The 11,364-nt window shown below is 63.1% G+C and overlaps 1 protein-coding gene across 1 annotated transcript in view; it reads left to right on the top strand.

Moving 5' to 3' along the window:
• The first annotated feature begins 1,992 nt into the window (after positions 1 to 1,992).
• Positions 1,993 to 11,364, top strand: part of Prex1 (phosphatidylinositol-3,4,5-trisphosphate dependent Rac exchange factor 1) — a 101,137-nt gene continuing 91,765 nt past the window's right edge. The window contains exon 1 of the mRNA XM_042702171.1: positions 1,993 to 2,214. Within this exon, the coding sequence (XP_042558105.1) occupies positions 2,008 to 2,214 (207 nt within the window). The 5' untranslated portion in view covers positions 1,993 to 2,007. The remainder of the gene's footprint in view (positions 2,215 to 11,364) is intronic.

Here is an 11,364-nt window from a genome sequence, read left to right as displayed (position 1 = left end):
TCCCTGAGTTTTGGTGCTCAAGGCTAGCACTCTACCACTTGAACCGCAGCACCACTTCTGGCTTTTTCTTTGTATGTGGTACTGAGGAATCAAACCCAGGGCTTCATGCATGCTAGGTAAGCACTCTGCCACTAAGCCATATTCCCAGCCCTGGCAGGCCTTTTTTAAGAGGTCCTTGGCCATGGTGGGGGGCCTTTTTCTTGGTCCCCACAATTGAGGAGAGGTGCTTCTGGCACCCATTGGGTAGCAGATGCTGCTGTGGTCTGTGCAGGTCGGTCCCACTACCACAAAGAATGATTATGAAGGACCCCAAGGTGGCAATGGTCCTGGGGCTGAAAATGGCAGACTTTCATTACTGCAGACTCCCCGCCAGCTTCCACCAAGTCTCCTCTTGTGGGAGGCGGGTTAACTTGAGTGGGGTCTGCACGGAGGGTTAACAAATGAGTCCAGGCGCGATACTGTCACCAGACCCGGGTCACACAGCACAGCTGTTGCAGAGACCTTTCCTGTTCTGTGAGAGTGGGAAGTGCAAGGCCAGTCCCCTACTGGGGGACAGGTGGCCCACCGCGTCCCATCTCCCTTTGCTCCCTGCCCAGGCCAGGTCCCGACCCCAGCCCTAGTCAGGGTCAAAAGCACCTGACCCCAGATCCCAAAGAACGGGGGGGAGGGGGGGAAGAGCCTCCCGTCCCCCCTCCCCAGGGCACCGCGTGTTCACGGCGGGGAGGGGGGGAGATAAACTAGGAGGACCGTTCCTTCCTAACTATAGTCCAGAAGAGCCACGACCAGAGCCTCTCTCGCCTTTCCAGGCTGCGCGCGGAGCCCCCAGTCATTCCCCGCCGCCCCACGGCTCGGCCCGACCGGGGGTCCCGGCGGGAAGGTCGCGGGCCAAGGTCACCCCGCCCGGGCCACCGGGAGGGAGGGGGGCGGAACCCAAAGCTCGGCTCAGGGTCCTAGAGCCCCTCGCCCGGGCCCTGCTGCCCCCAAGGCAGGTGAGGGCCGGGCCGTCCATTCCGAGACCACCAAGGTCACGCAGGCGCCTCAAGTCGGAGCCCGGAGGGACGCGCGCGCTGGGAGGGGGGCGCGCGCGGGGGAGGGGGCATGCAGGGGAGGGGGCGCGCTGGGAGGGGGGCGCGCGCGGGGGAGGGGGCATGCAGGGGAGGGGGCGCGCGCGCGGGGGAGGGAGCATGGAGGGGAGGGGGCGCGCGGAGGAGGGGCGCGCGCGCGGGGGAGGGGGGCGCGCGCGGGGGAAAGGGGCATGCAGGGGAGGGGGCGCGCGGAGGAGGGGGGCGCGCGCGCGGGGGAGGGGGCGCGCGGCCTCCAGGCAAGGCGGGAATGGCAGGGTCCCGGGGCAGAGAAGTTCGGGAAGAGGAACGGGAAGAAGCGAGCAGAGCGGGCCCCGCGCGCTCCTTTCCCAAGGTCGCGGCAGGCCCCGGGACACCCGATGGCCGGGGAGCCGGGGTGGGGACGCCGGCCCAGGGCAGCGCCCCCCCGCCCGCTTCGATCTCCCCCGCGAGGCCGGTCCTGCGTGGTGTCCGCCCGGCGGAGTCGCGCGTGGCGGGGGTAGTGGCGTAGCCCCGCGGGGGAGGGGCCGCCACGCGTCCCGGCGCCGAGTTGGGGCGCGCTCCGCGCACGCCGCTCGGCCTCCGCGCCCCGCGCCTGCTTCCGGGAGGGGTTCCCGCGGGAGGGGTTCCCGCCCGCGCCCGCGCCCGCGCCCCGCCGAGCTGACGACCGAGGTGCGGGGCGCGCGGAGCTCCCGTGCGGCGCGGGCGCGGCGTGGCACTTGGCAGACGCTCCCTGGCGGCGGGGGCGGCGATCGGCGCCCGGCGCGCTCCGGGCCGCCCCGCCCGCGGCCCCGCCCCCGCCCGCCCGCGCGCCCCGCCCCCGCCCCGCGCGGCCCGCGGTCACCGGCCGCCGGCGCGCCCGGTCCGGGATGCGGCGCCGGGACGCCTGAGCCGCCAGCGCGACTTGCGCGCGCGGGAACAGCCGGCGCCCCGCGGCCGCGCCACCATGGAGGAGCCCGGCGGCAGCAGCGGCGACCCCGGCGGGGACGGCGCCCACCCCGACCCCCGCGGGCCCGGCGCCGCGGCCCCCGCCGCCGGCCCCAGCGCGGCCGCCCGCGAGTCCGAGCGCCAGCTGCGCCTCCGCCTGTGCGTCCTCAACGAGATCCTGGGCACCGAGCGGGACTACGTGGGCACCCTGCGCTTCCTGCAGTCGGTGAGCGCCCGCCCGCCCGCCACCTGTGGCCGCGGCCTCGCTCCCCGCGCCGCTGGCCGCCCGGCCCGGGGCTCCCGTCCGCCGCCGCCCCTCGCGCTGCCCTTTTGTCCCGCCCTCGGCCCCCCCCGCCCCGCTCTCCAAGTTGTTGTGCAGTTACCCCGGGGGCCGGGGCGCGGGGGCCCCGGGCGCTCCCCGGGAGCAGCTTCGCCGCCGGGGCCCCGCCGACGTGGGGACGGAGCGGGAGGACAGCCCGGGGACTGCGCTGCCCACCCGGGGCGCCCCGCCCCGCCCCGCTCCGGCTGCAGCCCAGGACCCTCCGGCCCGGGGCTTCCCGCTCGTGCCCCAGGACCCTCCGGCCCGGGGCTCCCCGCTCGTGCCCCAGGACCCTCCGGCCCGGGGCTCCCCGCTCGTCCCCCCGCGTCTCCAAGTTGCAAACCCACAGCCGCAGCCTCTGCCCGGTGACAAGTGAGCCTCCCCGTGGGGCCGGCCCCTCCTGGCGGGGTGGGCCCTTCCTGGGGGTCCTGGGGGTACAGGGGAGCCCCCCCATCCTCCTTCTCTTGGGAGGGTTTTGCTCGGGGTGGCACAGCTGGTTACGGGCGGGCGGGGAGCGGGGCTCGAACTGCCGGACGTTGCACCGGGGCTTTGGACGTTGGTGGCCGTCTTCGGAGAGGAGGAGGAAGAGGGGCCGCTTCCCTTCTCTCCTAGGAAGTGAGGAAAGGGGCCTGGGGTGCCGGGCGGGGCGGGACGGGGTCAGCGCCGGGGTCGGAGGCGGGGGACTCCCGGCTTTCATCTCCAGCCTCCCGCTGCGTTCTCATTCACTCCCCTCCTCGGCTCCAGGAAGTCTTAAGTCCTGCTGGGGGGGGGGGCGCGGGGTTGTCCGCCTCCTCGGGACCCCAGAGCCAGGCTCTGCTGCTCAGATCGCGGGGGGCGGGGGGGGGGGGCGACGGCGGAGTCCCCCGGGGACCGCGGTGCTCGAGGCTTCGGAGGGGCAGCTGTGAGGTCGCAGGTCACAGCCCGAGGGGCGCGGGGCGTCCGGGCCTCCCCGTGCGGGCGGGGTGGGGGCGGGGCGGGCCTGGGCCTGGAGAGCCGTTTGGCCCCGGGACCCTGCTGGAAAGGCCTGTGAGAAGCAGGGCTGGCTGGGTCTCTCCTTTTCTCTCTCCCTCTTTCTCTCTCTCCCTCTCTCTGCGTCTCTCTTCTCTCTTTTTCTCTTTGGGTCTCTCTCTCTGTGTCTCTCTCTCCCCCTCTCTGTCTCTGTCTCTGGGTTTCTCTCCCTCTGGGTCTCTCTCTCTCTGGGTCTCTCTGTGTCTGTCTGTGTGTCTGTGTCTCTGTGTCTCTGTCTCTCTCTGTCTCTTCCTGTCTCTCTGTCAGTTATAAAGGGTGTGTGTGGGGCAGGGAGGAGGGATCTGCTCCAGGTGAAGCTGGTAGTTCCTGAATTAAGATGCCGCAGGCCCTGGTAGCACCCGGCCGGTGGCCGGCAGGATTGCTGGCAGGGTCTCAGGAACTCTGCTGCTCCTCAGCCGGGAAGAGCAGGAAATGTCTATTAGTGGGGAAGAAAATGTGCAGCCCCACACTGGCCTCTGCCCCAGCCCTGCAGGTCGGCTGGCCACTGCCGCGACCATGGCTCTAAATGGTCCATCCCAACCGAAGAAGTCCACCTTCTTATTATTAAAGACACAGGAAAGAAGACCTCCCCTTCTCCATTTTCTGGATGCTTCCCATCGGCTTGAGTCTGTTCGGTGGTGGTTGGTTGGCATATCCACGCTGAGATTTGTGGGTGCAGCTCTGATATCCGTCTCCCAGCGGCCCCATCCGTGCCCACCAACCTCAGTTTCCCCCACCTGTGACTACTGGGCCAGGGAATCCAGCCTTCTTTCCTTGCCTGTGTCTCCCTGTGTGTCCCAGAGCTGGAGCCAGAAGCAGTCTGATTGTGTAACCCGAGCCAGCTGTCTGCGGGCCCTGGGAGGCCTCCGCCTGGCCCCAGGGGGGAATGGCTCCTGAAAGCCCTGGGCTTTTAGCCCAGCTTCCCTGCCGGGCTGTGCAGTGCGCTGAGGCCACCTCCCTCCCTTCCCTGCCTGGCTTTCCACACTGGGCTGAGGGATTCCCCTGCACTCAGCCTCAGTTCTTTGGGGATGGAGGCAGGGCCTTACGGTGGGCTGAGCCCGGGGAGAGGCCAGGCTGCTTTGGTGTCGAGTCCTTGCCCTTTGACCTGAGCAAGCTGCCTTCCCCTTTCTGAGCCCTGCTTTTCTCATCCGTAAAATGGAAGATGACAATAATGCATTCCGTTTTGTGGGTTTTAAAGAATAAGTTGGGCCTGTTAATGCTTGGAGCCTTGCTTGGCAGCCCGTGGTTCAGATGACCAGGTATTGGCCTCTGGGTGTCCATGGAGCTGGTGGTGGTCAGGGAGGGCTACCTGGAGGAAGTGAGTCCTGAGTCATAGGACTTGGGAGTGTGTGTGGGCTCTGGTGGAGGGGGGGGCTCCCACTGTGTTTCCTTTGCCCCTCTGAGCTGTGGCTGCTAGGTTCCCGTCTGGGGCTTTGTGGTCCCTGCAGAGCCTTCCTCCCCCCCATTCCCCCCCCACCTCATTCAGGCCCTGCATCACCCCCTCTCATCTCCAAGGGAGCTCAGGGTATGTGTTTTATTGTGAATCAGGGAGCAGCAAGAACAGCCTTCTCATCTGGATGCCGCTCTGACTTGGGGGCGCTGCAGGGGTGGTAGGACTCAGCACCCAGCACCTTGGCTCAGAACGTTGGTGCCCATCTTTCAGCAGCCGGGTCTTGTGGGGCTCATCTGCGCAGTGCATGGCAGGCGTTGTGGTGCGGGAGCTGACACTCGGCACGTGGCAGCCCATTCCGCCTCCCTGGCGAGGGAGGCTGTGGCTACCACACTGACAAACGAGAGCACTGAGGCAGCAGGTTTAAGCGAGCTGCCCTAGGTCACCCAGGCTTTGACCATAGGCTGGATTTTACCAGCCAGATACAGTCTGCTTGGTGCAGGGTGCCTGGCCTGTCAGGGTGACGGAGCCTGGGCTTCAAACCCAGTCTGTGTGCCCCTTACCTCTGCCCATGCCCCCCTTGACCCAGATGCCTGCCTTCTTCTCTCTGGTTTGGCTCAGCTGTGGGGGTCTTCACCTTGACCTTGTGACCCATGTTTGGGCTGTTTGTGGTGGTGGGTTAGTGAGTGGGGTCTCTGGAGGGCCCCCCCCCGCGGGTGACCCTGTTTTGCAATCTGTGCCGTCGGCACAGTGTGGGGCCTGTGGCTCAGGAGCTTAGGGTCAGGCACAGAGTAGGGGCTCCAAAAGCTGTCTTGGAGGAGCGCGTAGCAAGGTCAAGAGGCAAAACGTGGGTGCCTCTGTGGGGCCCAACGGTTCACCCCTTAAGGAATGGGTGGAGTAGGGTCTCATGGTTGGGTTGGAGTCCCAGCCTGCCAGCGGGGACCCCGCTTCCATGCTGGGTGTGCCAGCCAGGCAGGGGGGGCAAGAGTAGCAGCATTGCCTGGCACTCAGGAGGCTGAGAGCTGAGGACTGCAGTTCAAGGCAGGAAGGTCTGTGAGACTCATCTCCAACGAACTACTCAGAAAAAGCCAGAAGTGGCACTGCGGCTGAAGTAGTGGCCTTGAAGAAAAGAATCTCAGCGACAGAGCCCAGGCCCTGAGTTCACACTCCACCCAACTAAAAAAGAAGGCAAGCAGGCACCAGGGCATCAAGGGCACCCTGGGCCGAGGGTAGACACCGGCCTGTGCAGGCACCCAGGGGGGCTGAACGCTGGGCCTGGGGCTTCCCAGCTCCCAGGATGCATCCTGTGCTTCTGCTTTTGGAGGGAGGAAACCAGAGTTGTTATTGGAGTTCCGGGGGGGGGGGGGGTGGGGGGCCAAAACAAGAAGCTGTGGTTTGGTGTTGTCACTGCTGTTTGTTTCTTTGACAGATTTCTGCACTTCTGGTCGGGCCCTAGGACACAATGATTGGGGGGTGGGCTGAGGAGACAGGACTTACTGTGACACAGGTGCTTGTGTGAAAGTAGGGTGGCACTGAGGAGCTCCCCGGCTTTTGGAAAATAAACAGTAATCATGTCACAGGCCGTGGGGAAGACTGGAAGGGTGTGTGTCTGATTCAGGAAGGCAGGAAGAGCCAAAAGGGACTAAGTTCTAAGCACTGGTGCCTCTCACTTGTAATCCTAGCTACTTAGGAGGCTGAAAGCTGAGGATCTCGGTTCAAAACCAGCCCAGGCAGAAAAGTCTTATTCTTCCGCTAACAAGCAAAAAGTCAAAAGTCAAGCTGTGGCTCGAGTGATAGAGTACCAGCTTTGAGGGGGGGGAGGGGGAATTAAGACAAGCTAAGTGCATCCAGGCCCTGGGGTTAAGCCCCAGTACTGTTTTTTGTTTTGTTTTTTTTTTTAAGACACAAAGATGTAAGAAAGCATTTTCTGTGAATTAACTCACAAACTGCGGGTGTTCAATGCTTTTGCATTTTATAGTTGCCACAAACACACAGAGGGGCTGAGTGAGTTTCCCATGCTCACACAGCCTGAGAGAGTTGTCATTGGAGTCCCGGCCCGACCAGTACAGGAGAATGAGGCCAAAGGCCCAAGAGAAAGACTGTGTTAGGGTGCTGGGAAGGCCAGGCCGGGACAGTGAAGGCGTTGCCGTTGGGTGTGGGGATCTGTCAGACGCCACGCTGCCCAGGGCGCCCAGCACGCAACTGTGCACAGGCGAGCAGACCGCGGCCCTCAGCGCGCACTGGGGTCCTTGCCTAAGCAGGATGCCCATGGAGACGGAGTCGGCGTGGAACGGCAGAGTTCACAGGCGCCCAGGAAGCAGCCGCCTTCTCTTGGCCTGCAGGTCGTGCAGCGCTCGCTCACTTGCAGGAGACGGCTGGTGTTGGCCTGGTTGTCAGGCCTGGGGCCCTCCTTTAATCTAGCCCGCTGGACTCTGCCTTCTGCAGAGGACCTACACCCTCTGTCAGGTGCCGCCCCGGCCCACAGGTCTGCTTTGTGTGTGCGTGTGTGTGCGTGTTTACGTGCACACGCGCTGATCTTCAAGTCAGTGTGTAGTGTGCTCCAGAGGGAGCTGGGTCTTGAGCCAGGAGTTTGGGAGTCAGCTCCTGAGTGGGTCAGGGAGGCGGGGCTGAGGAACAGGGCAGGGCAGAACTCAGGGCAGCCCTGCACCCTGTCGGCGTCCATCCCGACACCCCAGGCCGGGGCCGGGTGACCACGGCCTGCTCTGCCTGCAGGGGCTTCCCTGAGGGCATGTCCCCGTTGCTGGGGGCCACGCCTGTCACCTGCCCAGCCTGCGCATTAGGGGATGTTTAGCAGTTTCGCCCCGCCGTGGACTGCTGGATGAGCAGCTGTTCCCCAGTGGATGTCAGTTGTCTGCAGATGTTGCCAGATGATGTCAGGTGTGGGTGAAGCCAACTGAGTGACCCCACCAGCTCTCCTGTCAGCCGTCGGAGCACTGACAGCCAACGTCGCAGTGTGTCCTGTGTGTGTGTGTGTGGCACACGTGCAAGCAGGTACCCTATGTGTGCCTGTGCACACTGTACACACGTATACACATGTGTGTGCACGTGTTCAGGGGTATAGCCAGTTTAGCTATGAGATTCCCCCAAGGCTCCTGGTGAAGAGCACAGATCCAGGAGCTCAGCCTGAATTCAAATCCTGGCTCTTCCCTGTCTGACCTGGGCCACCCCCTTTGCTTTGCCACCCACGGGGACGGGAGGATGGTAGTTCTCCTGGGTTGGATCTGGAAGCTGCCTGGCCTGGGAGCTGGCGGGGGTAGCTCCCGCTTTGCAGCGCTGTGGAGACTTGCAGGTTTATTTTTGTTTCCCAGCTCCTTCAGGAGCAGAAGGGAGTCTGCATGCTGCTCCTCTGTGGCCGGTGGCAAACACTCAATCTGTGTCCGTCGTCTGGCTCCTTCCCGAGGCTGGAACCCACAGACCAGACCCTGAGTTTGCTCCAGGGGAGGCAGGCAGTGACTTCAGGCTGGCAGCACGGGGCCACAGTGGCTGGTGCTGGCAGGTCCACCAGGGTGTGGGGGCTTCTTTTCCCGTCTGAGAATGGTGTGTATGTGTGTGTGGGGGCTGGCTTCTGCTGGGAGCAAGGCCAATGCCCCCCAGGTGCAAGCAATGGACTCTCATTCATCAATTCCCTGACTTAGTTCATGCACACAGAGCACCTACTATGTGCCAGGCAGTGTGCTAGGTTGTGGCATGTGGCTAGAACGCCTGCCTGCAGGAAGATCTTTGGCCCTAATGACGGCAGGAGTTGTCTTAACATTGATGTTCGCGGAGGCCCTACTGTGTGCCGGGGACTGTGCTGAGCGCTTTGTGTGGACGTCTGGATTGTCTCCGATCTCTGCAGTACCCACCCCCCCCCACGTCATTCATCATCACACCTATTTTGCTCATGGGGAAACAAGCTCCTCACTACAGTCCATGAAGCATAAGAAGGAAATGAAAAGGACGTGTAGGTGACGGGGTGATGTTGGAAGTTAGATGGGTTAGAAGGTCTAAGATGGTGGCGTCTAGCTGATACCTGAAGGAAGAGGAACTGGCTGTGCTCTAGAGAAGTGCATTCCAGGCAGCCAGAGAAGCACGTGCAAAGGCCCTGGGGCAGGACTGACGGTCCCTGGCTTGTGAGAGGAACAGAGGCCAGTGTGGCTGGAGGTGGGGGAGATCATGGGAGAGGAGGGTGGTGTGGTAGGCAGGGGCCAGGTTTGAATTCAGGGCCCTGGGATCATTGTAAACAGGCACTCTACCACTTGATGCCCAGCCCCCGCCCCTGCAGGTTTTTGGCCGTGGTGGCGGCTGGGGTGGCCCACTTTGTGAACACGGGACCTGCCCTCTCCCAGGCTGCTGTGCAGCCGGGGTGTCAGCCTCCCGTGGTGGATGTGGGGCTCCAGGTAATCAGGCAGGGCCCCTGGTGGAGGCCAGCCGAGCCCGCCCCTCCCAGAGAGGAGTTGGGCCTGTGTGTGTGTTTGTGTCCAGGGTGTGGCAGTTTGAGAAAGGCTGGTGGGCCAGGGGGCTGGCTTCCTGTGGCAGAGGAAGACACCCTTGTTTGTTGCTCAGGAAGTGAATTTGCCTGATTGAGAACTCTGGGGGACGGGGGCTCAGCCTCTAGCCACCGCCTCACCACCCCAATAGCCGCTGGGCTACCGTCTCTTAGGGAGGAGAGCTGGGCCCAGGGGCATGGACTGGTCACCACGCACCCCGCCAGGCCTGGCCCAGGCTCCTCTGCCCTCCCTGGGCCTCGAGTTCTGTCCTCTACCAGTCAGTGGATGGAGGGTCTAGCTAGAATTTGAGTTGGGGACCCCTCATCATGAGGCAGATGCTGGGGACCCACATTGTCCTTCAGGGTCTCTCCTGGCTTGCTGTCCCTCCCCTCCCTTCCTTCCCCTCCCCTCCCCTCTCCTCTCCCGTCCCCCCTCCCCCCTCCGTCCTTTGTTGTGGGGCATGAACTCAGGGCCTGGCACTGTCCCTGAGCTTTTGTACTTAAGGCTAACACTCTACCACTTGAGCCTTAGCTCCACTTCTGGCTTGATCCTCAGATCTCAGCCTCCCGAGTAGCTAGGATGACAGGCGTGAGTCCTCAGCGCTTGGCTGGATCTTGCTGTGTCAGGTCCACCCTGACAGTCTCTGCTTTCTAATGAGCCGGTTGAGCTCCCATGTATTTAATTAATGTGCTCCCCGGCAGGGGTGATTTAAGTTAGCACCTTGCCATGTCATCCAGCTTGTCTGATGAGGGCAGCGGCCATCACAGAACTTCCTCTTTCTCACCCTCAGCGTGCGGGGTGGAAGGGACAGGAAATGGAAGCTGTGGTTTAGAAGGTGCTAGAATCCTGGCCCCAGCCTCCATCACCAGCTTTCTTTCTGGTCTTGAACTTCCTCCTCCGGTCCCAGCTGCTGAGCCTGCAGTAGCCACTCTCGCAGGGGATGCCGAGTCCCGATTCTCATGGGGCCTGGTGCTCTCCACTCAGGCCATTTCCTCAGATGGCTACCCAGCCACTTGGGCCCGCAGTCTTTTTTTTTTGTTGGTCGTGGGGCTTGAACTTGGGGTCTGGGCGCTGTCCCTCATCTCTTCAGCTCAAGACGAGTGCTCTACCACTTGAGCCACAGTGCCACTTCTGGTTTTCTGGTGGTTTATTGGAGATGAGAGTTTCACGGCCTTTCCTGCCCGGGCTGGCTTTGAACCAGGATCCTGAGATCTCAGCCTCCTGAGTAGCTAGGATGACAGCCGTGAGCCCCCGGCGCTTGGCTGGGCCCGCAGTCTTTTCCTGGATCCTGCCCTGCTTGAAGGTGCCTCATCACCTGACTTCAGTCTCTCCCGCTAGGACCCACATCGCCTGTGGCCAGAGCCTGTCTGCCGTGTGCATTGGCCTGGTGCCGGCACCCTGCACATACGCAGCTGGTGCCCTGTTAGTATTGGGTAGGGAGGGGAGTGAGTGCACAGTGCTAGGGACTGAGTGGGGGAGGCCGAGCGGCGGAGGCCTTGTCTGGAGAGCGTGCGCCCCGTGCAGTGTTCCCTCAGAGGGCCCTCCTCCGTCACCTTTGACCCCCGAGAAGCAGATGTGGTCCCCACAGGCTTCAAACCAGGGGTCCTCAGACCAGATCAGGCTCCAAATTAGACTTCTGACAGCTCTGAATGTCTGGCTTCTTAGGCAGAAGATGCACCAGTGTTCCTACAGGCAGCATGGACAGGAGCTGCTGGACCACCGGTCCCCCACAGGCCGCAGTGTGCCCCGGAGCTCCCCTCCCCTTCGTAGGGACCCCCAGTGCGGAGATCTTTTCCGAACATGGTTTCCGTCCGGTGGGAAGCAGAAGGCGAGCAGGCACAGCGTGCTTCTCTGGAGGAGGCCTACATTCCTGTGGTGGGCGGCCATGGCGGGGTGTGCCGAGGCCCTGGCTCAGTGAAGCGATGGCGTTCTAGGTGCTTTCTCCCTCTTCAGTCCCTGGGCGACCCGGACTCAAGCTTGAAGCCTCACACCAGAGCGGGCTGCCCAGTGACCACTCTGCAAATGTAGACACAGTGATGTCCAGCCACAGAGACGGGCAGGGCAGTCCATTTCCTACCGAGCGCCACTTTTTTAGTCATTTCCATTGGCCGGGAAGGGTCACATGATCTTTTTTTTTTCCTCCTTTGCTTCTGTCCTGAGGCTTGAACT

Source organism: Dipodomys spectabilis, unplaced genomic scaffold (genome assembly GCF_019054845.1).
Source record: "Dipodomys spectabilis isolate Male_0828 unplaced genomic scaffold, ASM1905484v1 ptg000317l, whole genome shotgun sequence".
NCBI lineage: Eukaryota > Metazoa > Chordata > Mammalia > Rodentia > Heteromyidae > Dipodomys > Dipodomys spectabilis.
This window is presented reverse-complemented; position numbering and strand designations above follow the sequence as displayed.